The sequence below is a fragment of the Cyanistes caeruleus genome, chromosome 22, assembly GCF_971803275.1.
Source record: "Cyanistes caeruleus chromosome 22, bCyaCae1.hap1.1, whole genome shotgun sequence".
NCBI lineage: Eukaryota > Metazoa > Chordata > Aves > Passeriformes > Paridae > Cyanistes > Cyanistes caeruleus.
This window is the reverse complement of record NC_141722.1, coordinates 864,544-888,120: the sequence shown is the minus strand read 5'-3', so window position 1 is coordinate 888,120 and position 23,577 is coordinate 864,544. Positions and strand designations below refer to the sequence as shown.

The 23,577-nt window shown below is 54.0% G+C and overlaps 2 protein-coding genes across 2 annotated transcripts in view; both read right to left on the bottom strand.

Annotated features, from left to right (window-relative positions):
- Positions 1 to 2,863: 2,863 nt before the first annotated feature.
- KLHDC7A (kelch domain containing 7A) lies at positions 2,864 to 8,592 on the bottom strand. Its single transcript, XM_086860695.1, has one exon. It carries the CDS (start codon positions 8,527 to 8,529, stop codon positions 6,046 to 6,048), a length of 2,484 nt encoding a protein of 827 aa, XP_086716821.1. The 5' UTR covers positions 8,530 to 8,592; the 3' UTR covers positions 2,864 to 6,045.
- A 4,520-nt stretch (positions 8,593 to 13,112) lies between these two features.
- IGSF21 (immunoglobin superfamily member 21) overlaps positions 13,113 to 23,577 on the bottom strand; it is a 30,680-nt gene continuing 20,215 nt past the window's right edge. Inside the window, exons 3-10 of the mRNA XM_086860575.1 lie at positions 20,136 to 20,257; positions 18,291 to 18,409; positions 17,520 to 17,635; positions 16,879 to 17,326; positions 14,856 to 14,941; positions 14,003 to 14,195; positions 13,869 to 13,907; positions 13,113 to 13,357 (exon numbers count right to left, since the gene is read on the bottom strand). Of these exons, the coding sequence (XP_086716701.1) occupies positions 13,284 to 13,357; positions 13,869 to 13,907; positions 14,003 to 14,195; positions 14,856 to 14,941; positions 16,879 to 17,326; positions 17,520 to 17,635; positions 18,291 to 18,409; positions 20,136 to 20,257 (1,197 nt within the window). The 3' untranslated portion in view covers positions 13,113 to 13,283. The remainder of the gene's footprint in view (positions 13,358 to 13,868; positions 13,908 to 14,002; positions 14,196 to 14,855; positions 14,942 to 16,878; positions 17,327 to 17,519; positions 17,636 to 18,290; positions 18,410 to 20,135; positions 20,258 to 23,577) is intronic.

The following is a 23,577-nucleotide window of genomic DNA, read 5'->3' as shown; positions in this document are numbered from 1 at the left end:
TGTCCCAGGTGTCCCCAGGAGTGTCCCAGGTGTTCCCAAGTGTCCCCAGGAGATCCAGGAGTGTCCCAGAAGATCCAGAAGATCCTGGATGTCTCCAGGAGTGTCCCCAGGTGTTTCCGAGTGCCCCTGGGAGTGTCTCCAGCAGATCCAGGAGATCCAGGTGTCCCCAGGAGTGTCCCTACGAGTGTCCCCAGGAGTGTCCCCACCAGATCCAGGAGATCCAGGAGTGTCCCAGGAGTGTTCCCAGAAGATTCTGGGTCCTCCTGGGACATCCCAGATGTCCCCAGGAGTGTCCCCAGGAGTGTCTCAGGTGTCACCAGGAGATCCCAAGTGTCCCCAGAAGTGTCCCCGGGAGTGTCCCCAGGAGTGTCCCCAGGTGATCCCGAGTGTCCCCGGGAATGTCCCCGGGAATGTCCCCAGGAGTGACCCCAGGAGTGTCCCAAAGTGTTCCTACGAGTGTCCCAGGTGTCCCCAGATGATCCCGGGTGTCCCCAGTAGTGTCCCCAGCAGATCCCAGGGGTCCCCGGGAATGTCCCCAGGAGTATCCCCAGGTGATCCCGAGTGTCCCCAGGTGATCCCGAGTGTCCCCAGGTGATCCCGGGTGTCCCCAGGAGTCTCCCCAGGTGATCCCGAGTGTCCCCAGGTGATCCCGAGTGTCCCCAGGTGACCCCTGGTGTCCCCGGCCCATCCCGGGTTTGTTTTTCCCAGATCCCAGGCTGGAATTCCCGGACGCGGCTCAAAGGGCGGAGCGGCCCCGCCTGGGCCGGCTCCAGCTCGGCCTGGAGCCATTCCCTGATCCAAGCCCGACATCTCTGGGATGAGCCGGGAATTTTCATGGGATAAAATCCAACCGCGAGGCTGCAGCGGCCTCGTTCCCGCTCCTGTCCCCGATATTCCCCAATCCCACAGAATTCCCGTCCCTCTGGCTCGTTTTTCCAGGACCAGATTCCCAGAGCAGGATCAAATCCCTTTTCCCGAGGCTCGGCCCCACTCCGTCTTTTCCCGGAGCTGGCGGGGTTTTCCCAGTTTTCCCTGGGATCCCACCGGGATTTGCCTCTGGAATAACGCCGGGAATCAGGAGCCACGCGGGGAGAGGGAAAACTCCTGGAGGCTCAAAATTTGGATTGGGATTTCCAGGGAGTTTTCTCCTGGAGATTTCCAGCCCCCTGGAATGGGATGGGATCCATAAAAATCCACAATTCCCTCAATTTCCAAACCATTCCAACTGGGAATCCCATCAATCCATGTGGGATTCCCACCCCAAACATCTCCATGGGTTTCGGGATCTGTCCTGCTTTTTTTGAGGAGAATTTCCATGGGATCGGGTCCTGTTCCGCTTTTTGGGAGCATCTCCGAGGGTGTTTGGGAAGCGTTTCCATGGGATTGGCTTTTCCCGGGATGTGCTGGATCTCTGTTTGTCGGGGTGAAGGACACAGCCAGGACACAGCCAGGACACAGCCAGGACACAGCTCGGACACAGCCAGGACACAGCCAGGACACAGCCCGGACACAGCACGGACACAGCTCAAGGACATTTTCCTGCCTCGCTGTGAGTAGAATTCCCTTGGGATCACTCGAATTCCCTTGGGATTTCCCCGGGATCTCTGCCCCCCTTCTAAGGAGCTGTTCCTCGCCTCCTCATCCCTGTGCTGTTTTTGGGATATACAACGCGGCAGCTCCCGCTGCTCCATCGGCAGATCCCTGCTGCCACCACGTGGATTCGGCTGGGATGGTTCGGGAAAAGATTCCCGGCTTTTTCCCGTTATCCATCCATCCATCCATCCATCCATCCATCCATCCATCCATCCATCCATCCATCATCCATCCATCATCCATCCATCCATCATCCATCCATCATCCATCCATCATCCATCCATCCATCATCCATCCATCCATCCATCCATCATCCATCCATCCATCATCCATCCATCATCCATCATCCATCCATCCATCATCCATCCATCCATCCATCCATCCATCCATCCATCCATCCATCCATCCATCATCCATCCCTCCATCCATCCATCATCCATCCATCATCCATCCATCATCCATCCATCCATCCATCCATCATCCATCCATCATCCATCCATCCCTCCATCCATCATCCATCATCCATCCATCCATCATCCATCCATCCATCATCCATCCATCATCCATCCATCCATCCATCCATCCATCCATCCATCATCCATCCATCCATCCATCCATCATCCATCCATCCATCCATCATCCATCCATCCATCCATCCATCCATCATCCATCATCCATCCATCATCCATCCATCCATCCATCCATCCATCCATCCATCCCAAGGATAATGGATGGGGATGCATGGATGGAGGGATGGATGAAAAATATTAATAAATAGAAATAAATAAAAATATAAATACAAAATATAAATATATTTAGATATTATAATATCTAATATCTAATATCTAATATCTAATATCTAATATCTAATATCTAATATCTAATATAATATAATATATTTTGATATTTACTATTATTTTTAGTAAATAATGCCATTAATATGATAATATATATAATATATAACACAATGTAATATATATTATAATATAAATATATATTAGATATTATATACTAGATATTAGATATTATATATTAGATATTATATCCCAGATATACTATATATTATATAGTATATATCTATTATATCATATATAATAGATATAATTTTATATAGACATACAAAATATATACACAAATATTTATATTTCTAAATTTCTATTTTTAAATATAATATATAATATTAATATGAACGAGATAATGATTCATTACTAATTGATTAGTTAGTATTAATAATTTAATTAGAATTAAAAATAATATTAATTTTTTTTCCTATTATAATTTACAGTTATTCCCATTCCCTTCCCTTTGTCTGAAGTCTCTGGATTTCAGGATTATCATAAATCTTGGAAAACCCCTGGATGTCATCTGGGAATAAAATTCCCGGGAAGATCCCGGCTGCAAATAAAGCAGGAAAACCCCCAAAAATCCCGCAGGAAAAGTCAAAGGAATGGCGATGCTGAAAGTTGGGAAAAAAGTTGGGAAATGGGGAATAAATCCCGTTTTTCCATGTTTTCAACCGGGAGCCGTTAGATGGCAGCAACGCCCGGGAAAAAAAAACAAACTGGGAAAAGGGAATTTGAGGATTTTGAGGCTCCCTTGGCCTCAGCTTCCATTGAAAATTCCTAAATTTTAAAATTTCTACGGATTCCGGCGCTCCTGGATTTTCCCTCCTCTCCTCATGCCCGGATTTTCACCCTTTTAGGCAAAATTTTCCAGTGAAATCGCAAAATTCGGGATCGAGACAATCCCGAATTCTGTTTTAGGGTCCCGATTATCTTCAGGAAATTCCTGGGATTCTTTATCCCCTTCCCCAAATGGTTTGGAGCTCCAAGGATGGGGATGGAGGTCCAGGGATGGGATGGAGCAGCAGGAATGGGATGAGGAGGATCCAGCAGTTCCTGGGAACCCCTGACCTTTCCCAGAGCTTTTCCAGGGCTTTTCCAGAGCCCCAGCTCCCTCTGGAATTCCCATGGAGCCAGCTCAGCTTTTCTTCCACTTCCCGGGAGCAAATCCAGGGAAAGCAGAGAGGAAGGGAAGGCGCTGAGGAAGCAGGATGAGGAAAACTCTGGGAAGCAGAAATGACGGGAGCGTCTCCGGGAGCGCCTGGGATGCGCCGGGAATTCTGCTGGAGCTACAGAAATTCTCCCGGAAAGAACTTTTCCCTCTCCCTGTTTCCAGGGATGGAATTCCAGAATTCCAGGGATTCCCAGAATTTGTGAGCCCGGCAATTCCAGGGATTCCCGGATTTCCAGGAGGCCCAGCTGCTCTCCCTGTTGGATCCTGGAGCTCTCCCTGTTCCCATCCATGGATCCATGGATTCCAGGGAAAATCCCATTCCCGCAGGATCCAGGGTGACCTCTGGCTGTTTATCCTTGGATACACCCGGAAGGATCCATGGGGGAAGTTGTGGAGTTTTTTGGGATGCGCCGAGAGCATTCCCAACCCTTTTCCCTGGAAACTGAGGCAGCTTTGCCAACTTTTCCATGAATGTCCAGGACATCCCAGTAAAAGGACAAAACCTTCGGGATTTGGGATCGGGGAATGAACCAAATCCTTGGGATGGGGGAGCAGGGAAAAAATCAAAGCTCCTGGATTTGGGATCAGGGAAAGATCCAAACCTTTGGGATTTGGGAAGAGAGAACGATCCAAACCTTTGGGATTTGGGGGCACGGAATGAAACCTCCGGGTCTGAACGCGGCTTTGGATTTGTCCTTTTCCTTTTATTTTCCTTTCCCTCATCCCAAAGCCGTTCCCGCGTGTCCTTCCCGGCAGGACGAGCCCGAGATGTCCCCGGGCGTTTTTAATCTCCCAAATGCTTCCCAAAATTAATCACGGAGAGTGCAGGAGCGGGGGAGGGAGCGCCCCGTCCTTGGCGTTCATCCCTCGGGAATGCGGGATCGGCGGGATCAGGAGGCAGGAAGGGGTTAAAGAGAAGGTGAAACATGAACCGGGAGAAAGGCGGGATCTGGGAAAGCTTTCCCGGGATGGAAAACAATCCAATGTCCTCTGGAAGGGCTCCAGGGCCTCGTTCCCAGCCAGCCGGGAATTCTCCCCTCCAGCGGTCACAGGGAAAGGGCAAAAATCCGGGATTTGGGATGGGGACAAAAGAGGTTTGCACATTCCAAGGGGCTGGAATGCTCCAACAGCTGGAATTTGCCGTGGGAAAAGCAGGAATGTGTGGGGAACACGAGAGGAAGCTCCGGAGAGAGGGGTTCAATGACGACGGGCAAAAAATGAGGAGATTTTGGGATTCGTGGAATTTCTCAGCTGAAACATCCACCAAAACCAAAAAAAAAGACTCGGGAATTCCAGCCCGGCAGCAGCGGGATGATCCCTCTGGAAAGGAGGATCCGGGATTTGCTGGCTGAGCAAACACGGCCCTGTTTAAACTGCCCTGAGCAAACGGGTCCGCCCAGATCCTCCCGGCTCTTCCCGGAGCCTCCGGGCTCCGATCCCGGCAGCGCCCAAGGGAGTGATCCATTCCTGTATCCTGGGAATGGGAACCAATGAAGGGGCCAAATCCAAGGGATTGATCCATTCCTGTATCCTGGGAATGGGAACCAATGAAGGGACCAAATCCAAGGGTTTGATCCATTCCTGTATCCTGGGAATGGGAACCAATGAAGGGACCAAATCCAAGGGTTTGATCCATTCCTGTATCCTGGGAATGGGAACCAATGAAGGGACCAAATCCAAGGGTTTGATCCATTCCTGCATCCTGGGAATGGGAACAGACCAAATCCAAGGGTTTGATCCATTCCTGCATCCCGGGGATGGGAACAGACCAAATCCAAGGGTTTGATCCATTCCTGCATCCCAAGGAATGGGAAAAAGCCAAATCCAAGGGTTTGATCCATTCCTGCATCCTGGGAATGGGAACAGACCAAATCCAAGGGTTTGATCCATTCCTGCATCCCAGGGATGGGAACAAATGAAATCCAAGGGTTTGATCCCCTCCTGCATCTCGGGAATGGGAACAAATGAAATCCAAGGGTTTGATCCCCTCCTGCATCTCGGGAATGGGAACAAATGAAATCCAAGGGTTTGATCCATTCCTGCATCCCGGGAATGGGAACAGACCAAATCCAAGGGTTTGATCCCCTCCTGCATCCCAGGGATGGGAACAAATGAAATCCAAGGATTTGATCCATTCCTGCATCCCAAGGATGGGAACAGACCAAATCCAAGGGTTTGATCCATTCCTGCATCCTGGGAATAGGAACACATCAAATCCAAGGGTTTGATCCTTTCTTCCATCCCGGACAGTGGGAAAAGGCCAAATCCAAGGGTTTGATCCCTTCCTGCATCCCGGGAATGGGAAAAAAGTCATATCCAAGGGTTTGATCCCTTCCTGCATCCCGGGAATGGGACCACCCCATGTCCATGGAAGTCTGGGCTGCCCAGCTCCAGCTGGGGGCTCCTCCTCCAGCCTCCCCCTCTCCTGGGGTCCCCTCAGTGCGGCGGAGGCTCCGCGCCCGCCTCGGGCAGCGCCAGCACCGCGGGCAGGAGGTTCCCGTGCGGCTCCGGGAACGGCCGCAGCTCCTTGGCCCCGAAGCGCGGCGAGACGGGATCGGCGAGGAAGCGCAGATGGAAACCCCGGCCCAGGCAGTGGATGAGGCCGCCCAGGGCGGCGCAGCTCAGCCCGGCCGGCTCGCCCAGGGGGCGGCTGGCACAGCGGTACCACAGCCCCGCGCTGGCGCTGCATCGCGACACGGCCACATCGGCGACATCGGCGACATCGCCGCGCCGCAGCTGGAAGCGGTACAGGAAGCCGTGGGCGCTCACCAGCTCGGCGGTCCCGTCCTTGTCGCCGAAGGCCGGGCCGGTGGCCCAGCTGTCCCCGCGGGGGTCGTAGCGCAGCAGCAGCGAGCGCAGGGTGCCCCCGGTGACATAAATGTCGCCGTCGCACGCGGCGGCCGCGTGGGCCACGGCGAAAGTGTCCCCGGGCAGGGCGGCGACGAAGGCCCAGCGGTCACTCCGAGGGTCGTAGCGCTCCACGGTGGCCAAACACTCGCCCCCGATGGCGTAGAGGTGGCCGTCCAGGGCCACCAGCCGGCAGCGCGGCCGCGCCTGGCGCAGGGGACAGATGTCGCTCCAGCTGTCGCTCAGGGGGTCGTAGCAGAGCACGCGGCGGGAGGGGCTCCGAGCCCGGCCCGAGCCCTCCCAGGCGGGCAGCACGAACAGGTAATTGAACATGGGGCACACGGCGCAGCCCCGCCCGGCCACCTCTGCCGGCAGCTGGCACAGCTGCCACCAGCGGTCCCCGTCCTCGTCGTAGTAGCAGAGGCGGCCGCGGGCGTGGCCGGGCTGGCCCGGGGGGACATCGGCCACCACCAAGCGCGGCCGCCCGCGGCTCCGCAGCGCCGGGAGCAGCTCCCGCTCGCCGGCCTTGAGGCGGCCGTAGATGTCCGGGGAGCGCAGCACTTGCAGGAGGTGCTGGCTCATCACCTGCAGCGCCGAGTCCTGCAGGGCCCGCAGCTGCCGCGCCTTGGCCGAGCGCAGAACCTCGGAGCAGTTCCCCAGGTGAACCCGGCCGGGCTGCGGCTCTCGGGACGGCTCAGGAGCCTCGCAGGGCAGCGGGAGCTCGGCGGCGGTGCCGAGGGTGCCGGGAGAAGGTGGCTGGGGAGGGCTCTCCGTGCCCTCCTGAGGAGCCGCGGGGGTGTTGGGATCAGGAATTTCCAAGGCTGGGTTCTCCGCGTGGGTTCCGGAGCTCTGCGGCTCTGCCCGGTCCCGGGAGGTCCCGGCAGGGACGAAGGGCAGGGAGGTTCTCCTGGACACCGACTCGGAGATGGACTGCACGAAATAGTCGTAGACTTTGCCCCGCAGGCCAGGCCTGTCCCCGTCCTTGTCCCGGCGCTCCGGGATGAAGTTTTCCTCCACCTGGATCTTGGCCACCGAGGAGAAGCGGTAGGAGGTGTCCGAGCCCGCCTCGCTCGCCGTCAGCAGCAGCCCCAGGTTGGAGGTGACGCTGAGGGTCCGGACGGTCCCCGTGCTGCCCTTGCTGCTCCTCCCGGCTCCGGCCGGAGCCTGCTCCGTGCTCCGGGCACATCCATCCCCTTCTGTCCGGGCATCGCCAGGCCCCGGGGAGCGCCCGGAGCTCGGGGCAGCTCCGTCCCAATCCTCGGGGCCCTCAGAGCCCAGCTCGCTTCCCGGCCAAATTCCCGGCTCGCTTCCCGGCCAAATTCCCATCTCACCTCCCACCTCGATTCCTGCCTTGCCTCCCAGCTCGCTTCCCAGCGAAATTCCCGACTCGCTTCCTGGTTCGCTTCCCTGCTCACTTCTCAGCTCCATTCCTGACTTAATTCCCAATTTATTTCCCGGCTCCTTTTCCTGCTCACTTCCCGACTCATTTCCTGGCTTCGTTACCAGTTTGCTTCCTGGCTTTCTTCCTGGATTGTTTCTCGGCTTGATTCCCAGCTCTTTTCCCAGCTCCCTTCCCGGTCCTTTTCCCAGCTCCCTTCCCGTCCCACTCCCGGGATCATCCCCCAGCTCAACCCCTGCTTCTCTTTCTGATTTACCTCCCAACTCCCATCCCAGTTCCCTTCCCAACTCCCTTCCCATCCCGGCCGGACCTCGCGGGGCTTTCCTGGGCATCAATCCCAGCTCCCAACCCTCCTCCTCTCCTTCCTCCTCCTCCTCCTCTTCCTCACTCCTTGGAAAACTCCGCTCCCCGCAGCGAGCCGCGTGCCGCCCCCCGAGGCCATTCCCAAACCCATCCCCCCCATCCTTCCTCCTCCTCCTCCTCCTCACGCCCCCATCCCCATCTCCATCCCGCTTTTCCAGCTGCTCTCCCGGCGGGATTTTTCCCGGGGGAGAAGAGCGGTTCCTGTAAAACCTGAAGGCCAGGGACAGGAGCAGCAGCGCGGCCGCCGACAGGAGCAGCTTCCCGGGGAGCTGCATGTCCGAGTGCCAGCCCGGGGGCACCCGCTGGGACATTTTTCCATGCGGGAATGCCGAGGAGCCGATTAATGATTTGCCGGGAGAGCTCGGCGGGTCGGGACAAGGTGACTTTGAGAGCTGGCAGGAGGAGCCGCCAATGTTTGGGATGGGCTGGGCTCCAGGGAAAGGTGCAGCCTCTGTTGGCCTGGGAAACTCAGAGAGAGGCTCGGGAGAGAGCGGAAAAGCAGGAAAAACATCCCCGAGCAGCCGCTTCTCTTTTGAGGGGTTTTAAAAAGGGTCGCGCGAGGTGGAAAAAAAAAGGGGAAAAGATTAAAAAAAAAAAAAGTTGTTTTTCTCAACAAAAGCTCCCGATCCCTCGGTGCTCCCGGAAAAGGGAGGGAGCAGCAGCCGGGAGCGCCGAGCAGCTGCTCCGCGGAGCGGCCGGGGTGACGAATTCGGTGGCTTGATGGGGTGATTAATTCACTCAGTGATTAATTAATTCAGCGGGCCTAACGAGGGATGACGGGAAAGAGCCCCGGAGCTTGTGGGGTCCCTCGGAGGCCGCCCTGGAATGAGGAGCTGGTGGAAAAGGAGCCGGGGGGGAGTTGGGAAAAGGGGAGGGGAAAAAAATCCTGGATGGGGAGGAAATCCAGGCTGGAGTTCGGCTGTGGGCACGATGAGAGGGGTGAAGGAAGGAATAAAAAGGAGGGAGAAGTTCGGGATGGGAGTTGTCATTCCTAAGGGATGCGGCGGAGATCAGGAGTCACGGCGGGGAAACCTGGCCTGAATTCCAAAGATTTCAGGGAATTCTTGTCCCCGAGACAGCAAAACTTGGACCGTGGCTGGGGGTGGGGGAAAGGCGGGAGCCTGGGGAATGGCGCCGCTTCCGAGGGAATTCCAAGGGATCCCAATCCAGGTCCTTCTCCCCATTGGGAACATTCCAGAAAAAATCCTGGGAGCTCAGGAATCCATTCCTGATGTCCTCAGCTTCCCAAACCTCATCCCAACGGAGCTGCCCATCCCCACCAGCCGCGTCCTGGGGTTTTGGGGTGGGGAGGAACCTCCGAACCCCCTCGGGGCAGGTTCTCCACCATCCCTGAGGTGTTGAGGCTCATGCTGGGGTGCTGAAATTCCCGGGAATTCCCGTGCTGGAGGGGATGGCTCCCCCAAAACCCTCCAGGGCTGCTCACAGCTGGAGGATCCCAAAGTGGTTTGAGTATCCCTGGAAAGGATGGGATGGGAGCACGGGAATGACGCCCCCGGGCATGGCTGGGATCCCTGTGCCCATCCCTGCTGGGATCCAGCACCGGCTCCAGGAGGATATTTGGGATGTTGTCCCCTGCTGTGGGGAAGGGTTTGGGACAATTCAGATATTCCCATTAAAAGCCGGATTTTGGAGCATCCAAAGCAGCCCCAGCCAAGCCCACCCAGCCTCTCCCCCCATCCTGTTGACGACAGAGCCCCAAAATCCATCCCTGGGCGGCTCGGTTTGGCCAAAAACCTTGGGAAAAGGGGAATTTCTCCTGTCTGGAAAGGCGGACGGGGCCGGAGCTGAGGGAACAGGGTCGCGTATTAATTGGGATCGGTTAATTGGGCTCGTGTCTGGCAGCCGCGACCTCCCGGGCCCTTCTCCGGGATTTCTTCCTGGATCTCCAAAGATCCCGGGAAGGAGGAGGATGAATTATTCATGGGAAGGCGGGGGAGGCACCGAGCGAAGCTCCCGCTGATTTTCTTGCAGGGGTGGAGCATTCCCTGTTCCTGCCATCCCAAAGAATCCATGGATCCCTCTGGAAAAATCCCCGTTTATCGCTGTCTGCGGGATGAGCGCTGACGTCTCGGAGCTTGTGACTCTAATTGAGAGTAATTACCTTTCCCAAATCCGCTAAAAAACACCTTTTTCCCAAGTCCCCCGGAATTCGGGAACACCGAGAACGCCGCTCCTTTGGGAGCTGCCCCTCGCCGAGGCGCTGCCGTGGTTTTAGTTTTATTTTTATATATATATATATATTTTTTTTTTAATATTTTTTTTTATTTTTTATTTTTTTCCCCAGAGCTAATCAGATCTCCTCGGAAGGTTGTCAGGAGCGGATCTGTCAGCTCTCATCAATAATGGAACAACCTGAGCCTCTCCTTCCCCCTCCAGCCTCCTCCTGCATTATTCACTGGCAGAGGGATCGGGAATGGGGGGAAGGAGCGGGGGAAAAAGGGGGGGAAAGGAGTGGAAAAGGGGGGGAAAAAAGGGGGAAAAGGGGTGGAAAATGGGGGGGAAAGGGGGAGAAAATGGGGGGAAAAAAGGGGGAGAAAATGGGGGAAAACAGAGGGGGAAAGGGGGAAAAGGGGGGAAAAAGGGGGGGAAAAGGGGGGAAAAGGGGGAGAAAAGAGGGGGGAAAGGGAAAAAAAAGGGGAAAAAGGGGGGGAAATGGGGAGGAAATGGGGGGAAAAGGGGTGGAAAATGGGAGGAAAATGGGGGGAAAGGGGGGAATGTGGGGAAATGGGGGGAAAAGGAGTGAAAAATGGGGGGAAATGGGGAAAAAAGGGGAGGAAAGGGGGGGTTCACCCGGCTCCTCCCGCAGGGAGAGGATGAGGAAGGGGCAGGAGGTGAAGAGGGGTCCAGAGCAGCGTGGGTGGTTCCCTTTTGGTGGGATTCATTCTAGGATTCTGGGATGGAATTGTGTCCCCGGTTTTGGGAGGAATTCAGGAAATCAGGCAGCAGCTTTGCCACCCCCAAAAATGAGGACAAACTCCCAAATCCCCTCACTCTGTGACTGGAAGATCCCCAACCTTTGGCTGATCCATCCACGCCAGAATCCCTGAAAAAAGGGATTTTCCAAGAGTGTTTTTTTTTTTTTTCCCCCGGAGCATCCCGAATTGGGGTGGGTTTGGGATGCCGATCCAGAGAACCCGGCGTTCCTGTCCCAGCTGCTGGATCGGGACATCCCGGAGCTGCCCGGGGTGGATCCCGCCCGCTGGAACCGCTCCTCGTTTCCACAGCTCCGGGAATGCTCCTCATTTTCCACGGTTCTGGGCTAAACCCTCCACATTTGCATTTAAATGGAGCTTCCGGCGGCTGGAAACGCTCGGGTTTTTTTTTCCAGGCGAGAAATCCTGGCGGGATGAAGCCCCTGGAGCGGCTCCGATCCATGAGGAATCCATGGGAGAGGCTCCGCAGAGCACGGGGAAACTGAGGCAGGGAGAATTCCTGAAGAAACGGCGCTTCCTCTAAAAAAAAAACCCAAAAAACCAGAATGTTTTCGGGGTGGAAGCGGAGCTGCTGATCCTCCCAGCCCGTCCCCATCCCATCGCTCCCAATCCAAACCACGGAATTCCGGGATTTTGGGGTGGGAAGGAGCTCTGGTGGCTTCGTTCGGCTCCTCCGAGGCTGGGAAAGCAGCGAGGTTCGCAACGGAGCTGGGAAGGGCTGGAATCCGCTTAATAATAATTAATAATTTTCCCCGTTTTCCCCATTTCTCACTATTTTTACCTTTTTCCCCCCTTTTCCCCTATTTTACTCCCATTTCTCCCATTTTTTTCCCATTTCTCACTATTTTACCGCCGTTTTCCTGTGCTCCCCCTATTTTAACCCCATTTCCCCCGTTTTCCCCTACTTTACTCCCGTTTTTCTCCATTTTAACCCCGTTTCCCCAGTTTATCCCTGTTTTAACCCCGTTTCCCCACACTTTTTCATGTTTCTCCCCATTTTTCCCTATTTTACTCCCATTTTCCCCTATTTTAACCCCATTTCCCCCATTTTTCACTATTTAAATGCCATTTTCCTCTATTTTAACCCCATTTCCCCCCCCTTTTTCACTATTTAAATGCCATTTTCCTCTATTTTAACCCCATTTTCCCCCATTTTTCACACTTGGCATCATCCCATCCTCGGGATCTTTTCCCCTCCCGGAGATCCCACCGCCGGATGCTCCACAACCAGGAAAACCAGCCTGGAAATCCAGGATGGAGGCAAAAAAAAACCCATTTGGATTTTTCCAGGAGGCGTCGAGCCGCGGGATCGAGGCCATCCCGGGATGGGGGATCCTGGGAATGGCCAGATCCAGCCCGTTTCCATGGGGACAGCGGGGCCCGGTGCCCGCTCAAGTGTGAGCGCTGACATTTGGGGTCGGGAGCCGCCTGTCACTTGTCATTCCTCAGCTCCCCGACTCCGGAATCCCACCGGATAAACCCAGTGATCCACGACTTTCGGGCTCCTCGGGAGGCCTGGGGATGCTCGAGGGTCCTCGACCCGCGGAGACGAGGCCTGGAGTGTCTCGGGGAGGTGGGAATGCTGCACTTGGGTTTTTCCAGGGAAAGTTTGGTCCTTGAATGCTCAAATCCTCCTGCTCCCCCCCTTTCCAAGGGCTGGCAAAGCCCCCAGGATGGAGCTGGGAACCCCGAGACGGAATTTGGAACCCCGAGATGGAATTTGGAACCCCGAGATGGAATTTGGAACCCTGAGATGGACCTGGGAACCCTGAGATGGAGCTGGGAATCCCAAGATGGAGCTGGGAATCCTGAGATGGAGCTGGGAATTCTAAGAGAGATCTGGGAACCCCGAGATGGAGCTGGGAACCCCAGAATGGAGCTGGGAACGCCACCACGGTGCTGAGAATGGGCAAAACACAAATTACGACCTTCTCCCAGGAGAGGTTTTCCTTTTTCCCTTTAATTCAATCATCTGAGGAAGCCAAGACACGGAAAGAGACCGAGACTGTCGAGAGTATAGAAAAAAAAAAGAGTGGGATGGCTGGAGGCGGGAATGCCGAGAGGAGCCGGACGGAGGTGGAGGAGGAGGAGAAGGAAGAGGCAGTGAAGCTTCACGTGAGCTCCAGGATCACTGTCAGGGTGAGCGCCAAAACCAGTCTGAAGCCGCGATGGCCGGGAAACGAACCTGGAGAGGAGGGAAAAGGGATCAGGAGCTCATGGAGCCGCATCCCGGTGTTGGGGTTCAGAGCAGGACGGGGGCATCAGTCCCTCCCCAAACTTCCCCCGGTGGGGTCGGGGGGAGATGAGGGATGGGGTGGGAGGGTCTGCAGGGCCCCTTTTGGTGAGAGGATATTCCTGAGGACACCAGAGAGGGCTGGGAATGGGGCAAGGAGATGGGAAAGAGCTGGGAATGGGGCACGGAGATGGGAAAGAGCTGGGAATGGGGCAAGGAGATGGGAAAGGGCTGGGAATGGGGCACGGAGATGGGAAAGAGCTGGGAATGGGGCACGGAGATGGGAAAGGGCTGGGAATGGGGCAAGGAGGGATGGGAAAGGGCTGGGAATGGGGCAAGGAGAGATGGGAAAGGGTTTGGAGTAAGACAAGGAGAGGTAGCCCAGGGTCTGGGCTAAGGCCAGCTCCATCCTGCCCTTCCCGAGCACTTCCATGGAAATCCCAGTGCCACCAGCACTGCTCACCGTTGGAGTCTTCTGGTCCTCTGGGAATATTCGGGTTTTCTAACAGGAAACAAACAGCAGAGAGACAATTTTAGGTGGGGAGAAGCCGGGTGAGGACCCTCGGGGGGCAGGGCGAGGCTGCGCTGGGGCCGTACCGAAGACGATGAGGCGTGTGTGGGTGTCGGTGGAGCCCAGCGGGTTCTGGGCGGTGCAGCGGTACATGGAGCCGTTGAGCTCGGCAGGGACCCGCTCCAGAACCAGCTCCTTCCCGTCGTGCTCGGCGCTGCCGTCCAGGAGCCGGCTCCCCACCCGCGTCCAGGTGAACAGCGGCTCTGGGAACACCTCGTTCTGCAGGGAGGGCGGGGGTGAGAGGGGAGCGGGGATGAATAAACCTGGAGTTGAAATCATCAAATCTGGCTTGGGATTGGGTTTAGATTTGGGTTTGGGTTTTTGGTTTGGGTTTAGATTTGGGTTTGAGACTGGGTTTGGGTCTCCTTTTGGGTTTGAGTGTGAGTTTGGGTTTGGGTCTGGGTTTGGGTCTGCTTTTGGGTCTGGGTTTGAGTTTGGGTTTAGGTTTGAGTCTGAGCTTGAGTCTGGCTTTGGGTCTGGCTTTGGGTTCAGGTTTCAGTTTTGGTTTGGGTTTAGGTAACGAATCTGAGCTTGAGTTTGGGTCTGGGTTCAGGTCTGGCTCTGAGTCTGGATTTGAGTTTGGGTTTGGATTTGGCTTTGAACATGGTCTGGGTCTGAGTCTGGGTTTAGGTTTGAGTTTGGGTTAGAAGGGACCTTTAAACTCCTCCCATCCCCACCCCCTGCCACGGGCAGCGACTCCTTCCTCTATCCCAGAGCTCTCCAAGCCCCACCCAGCCTGTCCTTGGACACTTCCAGGATGGAACAGCCACAACTTCAGCCAACCCATCCCAACGTAGGGACTGTGATGCCACCGCACCAAGCCCGTAAATCCTTGGATCGAGGCTGTCCCTTGGCCTCCGCAGCCGTGGGAATGCTGACCTGGAATCCCTGCACCAGGATCCGCACGGTGTCCCCCACGCGCGCCCTCGTTGGGGTCATGGTGATCTTCGGACCCTTGGGAGCAACTGCACGGGAAGGGGACAGGAAGAGCCGTCAGCGCCACGCGACGTTCCCGGCACTGGGGCTGCCCTTGGAGGGGTTAACGAGGCTTTGATGGATGATCCCGGCGAGGGGCGACGGCTCCGTGATTGATGGCCGGGCTGAGTGAGATCGGAATGATGGATGGACACAGAGGGAAGGACCCCCCAGGCGGGAGAGCGGGAAAAGCGTGAGGCTGATGGATGGCTGGGATGGGATGGATTGATGGGAAGGAGTTATTTCCCAACCAAGACCTTCTTCGCTCGGAAAAAATGGCCAAGAAGGATCAGGTTGGTTTGAAGACACGGAGATGGACACCTCAGAGGACCATTCCCAAAAAATGTGGTCTTTGGTGAGTCTCACTCAGGTGCCGTTAGCACAGGAGACAACCCCAAAGCCTGGCTGGCACAAAATCCCATGGACAGCGCGGAAAAAATCGGGAATCCCTTTTCCAGACTAGGGATTCTCCTCCATCGTTATGGAGGGACACCACACAGGATCTGCTCCTGCTTCCACCTGGCATTGTGTGGATGTCCCTGCTGGACCAGAAGTGGGACGGGACATCCCAGGAGCTTCCTGGACTTTCATGGAAGGAGGAGGGGAAATGTGCTTTGGCTGGGTCACCTTTGTCCAGCCAAGATTTTTCCCAGATGGGACAAAAATGGACCTGGACATGACCCCAGCAGAACATGGAGGGACAAAGAACCAGCAGAAGGTTCTGGTGGAGGACACTGGAAGCCCTTGGAATGGCCATCCCTTCCTGGACACCCCACTATCCATGGATGGCCCTTTCCATGCGGGATGTGCCCCTCTGGAGCAGGACCAAGTGGGATGCGCTGAAGATGATCCCACCACGCCCTGGCTGAGGACAGAAGGCAGCTTTTGGGTTGGTGTTGGGTTTAACGCAGCTTTTATCGGGAATATCTTCTCTTTTATTGGGAAATGTATATTTTATATCTCTTTACAGCGTGTGTTTCTACTGTGGATGTAGGGAAGGGGTTAACGGTGATCTGCTGGGATGGCACCAAAAAACTGGGAGTAGATGGGCACCTAAGGAGCTTCTTCCAGGGATGATGAAATCCCTGGATTTGGGGACAGGCGACAATGTGGGCTGAGCTTTGCCAATCCAGGTCTTGGACCTCCTGGGTGAGAGCAGCAAAGCCACGAGGTCTTGGCCTTGGATCAAAACCTGAAGAGCTCCAGGAAGTGGGAAAGCACAGGATTTCCATAGGTTTTGGATGCTGGGGAAGAGATGAAAAGCGAAGACGTCGGGAAGCCAAGGAGAAGCTCTCCAGGAGATGGTGAGGAGCCAAGTGCTCCACTTGGCCGGGAGCAAAGCCCAGGCTGCTCCACCTGGCCCGGGAGCGTTTCCAGAGGGATGTCCCAAGGCTGGAAAACCCCGTGGAGAACTCAGCTTTTTCCAGCAGGAGCCAGGAGAGGGGAGGGGAGCCCTAGGCAGGAGATGGTGAAGGATCCATGGATCCCACGGTCACCTGAGGAGCTTCTGCTCTTCCCAGGGAATGTGGGGAGCCAAATTCCCTGGCTTCAATCCCATCAACCTGTCACAGCTCCACGGGCTGGAGCCAACTCGGGAATTCCCTCCCTGGCAATTCCCATTGGATTGAGCTTTGTAGTGGCTGCTAAGGGTCATGGGATGTCTTTGGATCTCCTGGGACTGGGGTGGAGAAAGAAAAATAAAAGAAAAAAAGAAATAAAATCCAAAAAATTGAGAGAAAAGCCAAAAACAGAAATGAAAAAAAAAACGAAAACAGGGGAAAATTGCGAAAAAAGAAAAAAAATATTAAAAAGGCAAAAAATGAAGAAAAAAAGGCAAAAAAATGGAGGGGGAAAAGCCAAAAAATGGAGGAAAAAAATGGACAAAAGCACCAAAAAGCCGGGAAAAGCCCCAAATCCATCGGCTTACCGAGCGTGACCTCGGACTGCATGGGCATGGAGAGTGCCGGGTGCTTGACCTCGCAGCTGAACAGAGCCTCGTTGTCGATTTGGGGGTTCAGGGTCCACGTGAGGGTGGCGCGGGCCTCGACGGTGCCGTCGCTGACAGGCGCGTGCGTGTGCCGGAAGTAATAGATGGGTTCTGCCATGTGCACCCAACGCGGGAATTCCCGGCTCACCACCGTCTCGGGAATGCTTTCCGTCACCGAATCCCGCTCGGCCGCCAGCCCCCGCGGCGGATCCGCCGTGGGGAAGGGGTTTCCCATTCCCGGCTCGCCATCGGCTGCCAGGGATTTCGGCAGTTTGGTGTCATCCAGGTCGCGGTGCAGGAGGTTGCGGGGGGCCCAGCTGCTGGCGCCGGCCGGCGGCTCCGGCAGTGGGGTGGCCTCGATGGGCTCCCCGTCCCGCTTGAAGTACACCTGGAGGGGACAAAGGGGACGCTGAGTGCGTCTGGGACGTCCCCAGCATCCCTTTGGATGGAATTCCCTCCTGCCGTCTCTCCGTGGAGAGATGGGATTTGGGGAGCGGCACATGGATCTGGTGGGTTTTACGGAGGATGAGGTTTGGTTATTCCATGTGTTGGAGGGAGGGGTGATCCCGCCGGGAGCTCACCAGCGGCGCGGGCTTCCCGCCGGACACCACGCACACCAGGGTGAAGTTCTGCGCCTGGTAGCGGCTGAAGGGTGCTGGGGTGTCCGCGGCCAGCACCGAGATGGACGTTGGGGGAGCTGCCAGGGCAGAGCCGGGAGGTCAGCATGGAGTCCTCAACCACCCCCATCCCATCCTCATCCTTCATCCTCATCCTCACCCTCATCTCCATCCTCATCCTTGTTCCCATTCCCATGCCCATCTTTGCTCCCATCCCCGTCCCCACCTTCAATCCATTCCCTGCCCTAATTCCTGTCCTTGTCCTGTCCTCATCCCCATCCTTTGCCCACCCCCAAATTTATCCCTGTGGGATCCTCCTCCTCCTCCTCCTCCTCCTCCTCCTCCTCCTCCTCCTCCTCCTCCTCCTCCTCCTCCTTCTCCCTCTCCCCATCCCAATCCCCACACTCATTCCCATGGCCATCCTCTTCCTCATGTTCATCCCATTCCCCATTCTTCTTCCTATCCCAACTCATATCCCTGTCCTGGTCCCTATCCACGTCTCCATCCCCATCATCAAATCCATGGGCATCCTCATCCCTTTTCCTACACCATCCCCATCCCCATCCCCATCCCCATCCCCATCCCATATCCCCATCCCATATCCCCATCCCATATCCCCATCCCCATCCCATTCCTACCCCTGAGGATGCCACATCGATCCCAATCCCGATCCCTGCTGTTCCCACTCCCTGAGACCCTGCTGTGGTTTTCCCTGGATCCCGATCCGGCGCTCACCCATCACATTCAGGAACACGTTCCCGGAGGCCAGCACCACCTTCTCCCGCGTGGCTCGGTCGTAGATCCCCACATGGCACTCGTAGGGACCGTTGTCCGAAATCCGGACCTCGGGAAGGCTGCGGAGGAGGGACAGCGCTCACCCCATCCCCATCCCGTTTTCCCGCGGGATTCAGCACCCGGACAGGGATCAATAAACTCTTAATAATTCCAAAGGCTGCGGGAGGAGCTCGGGAATGCTTTAGCAGCCGGAATTCCCCGGCACTGACAGCTCCTCCGTGGGGAAGGAATTTTGTTATTGGAAGGAGACGCGGATGGGAGCACAAATCCATGGCCATGGAATTCATCCGCCTACGGAGTGCCAATGGAAAACCTTGGAAAACCTCGGCACTTGCCCTGCTGGGCCTCCCCAGCACAGCAAAAATGGGGAGAAAAGCAGCAAATCCCAAATTCCCAGTGAAGCGGGAAAACGCTGATAAGGACCGGGATAACGCTGATAAGGAATTGGGATAACGCTGATAAGGAATTGGGATAAAACTGATAAGGAATTGGGGAAACGCTGATAAAGAACTGGGGTAACGTTGATAAGGAATTGGGATAAAACTGATAAGGAATTGGGGAAACGCTGATAAAGAACTGGGATAACGCTGATAAGGACTGGGATAATGCTGATAAGGAATTAGGAAAACACTGATAAGGAATTGGGATAGCCCTGATAAGGATCAGGATAAGGCTGATAGCACCAGCTCCACTTTGAAAACACTGATAAGGACCAAGGACTGGGATAACGCTGATAAGGAACCGGGATAACGCCGGTAAGGACCAAGGACAGAGATATCGCTGATAAGGACCAGGATAACGCTGAAAAAGGATCGGGATAATGCCGATAAGGACGGCTCCTCCCGGGATAAAGCTCCAGCTGTGCCCGAACCACGGCAAAGATTCCCAAAAAAAAGAGGGAGTAAATAGATGGAGAACGGGAGGAGAATTAAGAAGAACAAAAGCCTGGAGTGGGAAACCTTTCATCCATCCCCAAACCCTTCCCGGGCTTGCCCCAATTCTTCGGGAAAGCCCCAAATCAGTCAGGATTTCCCCAAAAAAAACAATCCCTAGGAAACCAGCTCTGGGAATGATCTCCTCAGGCCAGATCCTGTTTTCCTTGGAAAAAAATGCCATGGCTTGAAAACCCTTTCCCCACCAACATCTCCCAGCTCCACGCCTGATTTCCCAACGATTCCCGAGGCTCTCATGTGCCTGGTGCTGGGGCGGGGGAATTTTCTGCTCCCAAATTCCATTCGTTCTACAAGGTGTGGAGAAAGGGAGGAAAACACGCTGGAGCCCAGGGAAGCTTTTCCTCGCCTTTTTCCCCGGAACTTTTTCCCACTGGGAAAATCCGATCAGGAAATTCTCATTTCCCAAGGAAACGAGGATGGAAAGAAACTGGGAGGAAGGAGAATTTCATCCCAGGGTTTTTTTTCCCCGTGGATGAAGCCTCTCCTGACCTTTTTTCCAAGCTCCAGTGTCAGTTTTAGAGCAGGTGTGGAATCAGGAATAAACCTGGAATTCTGGAAGTGATTCCCACTTGGAATAAAAGCAAGGAGATGCTCCCGTGCCTGTTTTATAAATAAATATGGATCTGTTTTTCCCGATTTTCCCAAGCTTCGGACTTTTCTCCCCATTCCCACCTCCAAAAATCCCCATTTTTCCCACCTATTCCCTGAGAATCATCAGGAAAACGGGAAAAACCCTTGGATAGAGGCGGGTTCTGCTGGAATCTTTTCAATGGGGCCAAAAATAAGGAAAAAAAATCCTAAAAATTTGCATTAATAGGGAAAAAGGACTCACCGCACGGTGGATTGGTAAACGAGGTCTTCCCGCTTCCGGTAGTTTTCCATCTGGGAAAAGTTGGTGGAAAACATGGCATCGAAGGTGAAGATCTTCTGCTTGATGGTGCCGCCGTCAGTGACCTGCAGGAAGCAATCCCAGTGTCCCAAATTTGGGAATTTTGAGCCCATTTTGGAATATTTTGAAGGGTTTTATTGGGAGACTTTGAATAAATTGAGATTTGAATAGATTTGTTTGAATTTTAATGTATTTATTTCAATCTGGATCTATCTGTTTGGCATTTTAATATCATTTTTATTTTTGGTATTTGGATATTTATTTAGGTTTGAATAAAGTTCTTGGAATTTTAATCTCGATTAAATATGAAATACATTTTTCATGTATTTAATGTGATTAATTAATAAGAATACAATTTAATTATTAAATACTAAATGTATTTAATACCTTAACATGGTGCATTTAAATACTTCCGTTAGAATTTTATTTTCAGGTTTTTTTATTTTAAAATTTTTATTATTTCACGGTTTCCATCTTTATCCACAGGATCCCAGCATCTTTCAGCTCAGAATTTCTGGATTTATGTTGCCCCTGCTGAGATGAAATCCACATTTTCCATCCTGTTTTTCCATTTTCTAGCTGGGAATTGTTGTTTTAAAATGCAAAATGGCTTTTTCTAGGACTTGTTTATTCCCTGTGCCTCCCAGCATCTCTGGATTGATCTTCCCTGTTTTGAGGAGGAGTTTTAGTGGAAAAATAAGGAGGAAAATGGAAATTTTGGGGCTAAACTGGCTCCCAGAAGAGAGCGAAAATTCCCATTTTTTAAAATAAACCAGAACCAGCAGCAGAAGATTTTGGGATTTAATCCTCAAATTCAGAATTTCCTGAGGACAAAACCCCAAATCCCCACCCAACACTTGGACAAAATTCCACTGTTGTTCCTGATTTCCCCTTTTCCTGCTTTTTTTATGGCAGAAAAGGAGGGGGAAAAAAAATCGGCCACTAAAAAATCTCTTCCAATTTATTATCCCAGTCTGAGACTTTTATGGGAAAGAAATTCCACTCTGGCACAGATGTGGGATAAAGAAAAGAGGGATAAATGGTGAGGGTTGTAAATCTCTGGCCCCAGGAAGTTTCCAGGGAAGTTTCCAAGGGTATTTTCCTTGTTTTTCTTTGGATTTGGATCCCTACTCCATCCCAAATCATCCCTAATTCCAGCCTTTTATCCATGCCCGGGGGAATTTTTTGGGAAGAGAAGCTCCGCAGGAATTTGCAAGCCAATGCTTCCTGCTGGGAATTAAAAAAGGAGGATAATTGAGCAGCATCCCATGGTTCCTGTCCCAGGGGATGTCTCCACATCCAGGAGTTTTGGGAGAAGGGGCACAGGAGAACATTCCAGGCGCCGCTTCCTGCATTATTCATAAAGCCCAGGAAAAATCCCATTCCCGACAAAACTCGGCCATTCCAGAGGGAGGTCCCGCCTGCCACCCTCCCTTCCACAGTGACCCGAACAAATCCCAAAATCCGTTCAAATGAACTTTTGCTGTTCCCAAAATCCATTAAAAGCTCCAGAGGCTCCCGCCAGGATGCCCAAAGGATCCAAAATCGTTGGGAAGTGATGGATGCGGGATGAAGGGGTTGGAATTGGGATCCAATCCAGGCTCCGTGTCCCGAGGATGGATCAATGGATTCCCTTTCTCCAAGCAAATGGAAATTGCTCTGGAAAGAGGGAAAATTCCCTGGAGCGCTCCGGGTGTTTGGGGCGGGGGCACAGTGTCCACATCAGAACCACCGGGAAGAGCTCGTTATCATGGAATATTCCGGATTTAGGTTTCTCCTGTCCATTCCCTGGAAAAACTCCTTATCCTGGAAAACTCCTGGTTTCACTTTTCCCTGCCCATTCCCCGGAGAATCACAACCAATGGGAAAAACTGCTCATCCTGGAAAATTCCAGGTTTTTTCCTCCCCATTCCCTGGAGAATCAACTGGGAAAACTCGTTATCGTGGAAAGATCCCGGGAATTGAGGAGCGGCTCCAGGCTGTTCCCGGCCTCATTCCGAGCGGATTCCGCCACCCCCCCTCTCCTGCCGAGGTTTCTTTGGGAGCTCTCCAGGCTCGGATCCGCGTTCGCACCTGTTCCCGGGAACATCGCACCTTCCGGAGGTGTTGGGATTGTTGGATGTTAATTAACGCCTTCACTCTTGGGATGTGTTCCTGTTTATTCCGGGAAAAAAATTCCCTTTGCTCATCCCAGGAATGCTGAAATTGGTGCCGTTCCGGCGGCTCAGGGGTTTCCCACTGGGAGGAAAGGGTTGTCCCTGTCCTGGGGGATCCAGGGGAATTGCTGGAATTGCGGCTGCGGCTGCAGTGTGGGGCTTCTCCGTGGGGTTTCATCCCTGGGATGAGGCCGCTCGGCCTCGGAGTGCACGGATCCCGACGGGATCATCCACCCGGGAGTTAGGGATCCATCCCAGGGGTTATGGATCCATCCCAGGGGTTATGGATCCATTCCAAGGGTTATGGATTCATCCCAGGGGTTATGGATCCATCCCATGGGTTATGGATCCATCCTGAGGGTTATGGATCCATCCCAGGGGTTATGGATCAATTCCAAGGGTTATGGATTCATCCCAGGGGTTATGGATCCATCCCGTGGGTTATGGATCCATCCTGAGGGTTATGGATCCATCCCAGGGGTTATGGATCAATTCCAAGGGTTATGGATTCATCCCAGGGGTTATGGATCCATTCCAAGGGTTATGGATCCATCCCGTGGGTTATGGATCCATCCCATGGATTATGGATCCATCCCAGGGGTTATGGATTTATCCCATGGGTTATGGGATCAATAACCCACCCCCATCCCGTGGGTTATTCCCAACTCCATTCCCCACCAAGGTGCCGCCCTTGACTTTTCCCCTCTCTCCCCTTTTCCCTGCCCCTGGAGCAGCTCCGATCCCTCAAACTCCCGGAGCTCCCTCTGCTTCCTGTCCAATAAATCCCGGGAAAGAGGAACCCGGCGTGACCCCAATCCAGCCACATTCCTGCGATTTACAAGCGGAATAAATTGAACTCCGCAGCTCCAGTGGCTCCGCCCCGGCTCTCGCGGATCCATCCATCACCTCCAACACCCTGGAGATGCCACTGGAGCTTTGGGAAGCTGCAAAAATCCGGGAGTGAGACAAGACAGGGAGAAAAACCAGGGGGAAAACCTTAAAATCAGGAATTCGGTAAATCCTGAGACGCTCCACAAAAATCCTGACTTCCCAAACCCGGGAAGCTCCCTGGGAAAGGAGCAAGAGGGAAGGAGGGGTGAAAAACTCTGGGAGAAAGGGGAGATTTCTGGGGATAAAAAGAAAAGCTGGGATATTTTCACCCTTCCCTTTCCCTCCGAGGTTTCTCGGAGCATCGTTCGCTCCGGAGCAGCAGCCGCTCCTGCATCCAT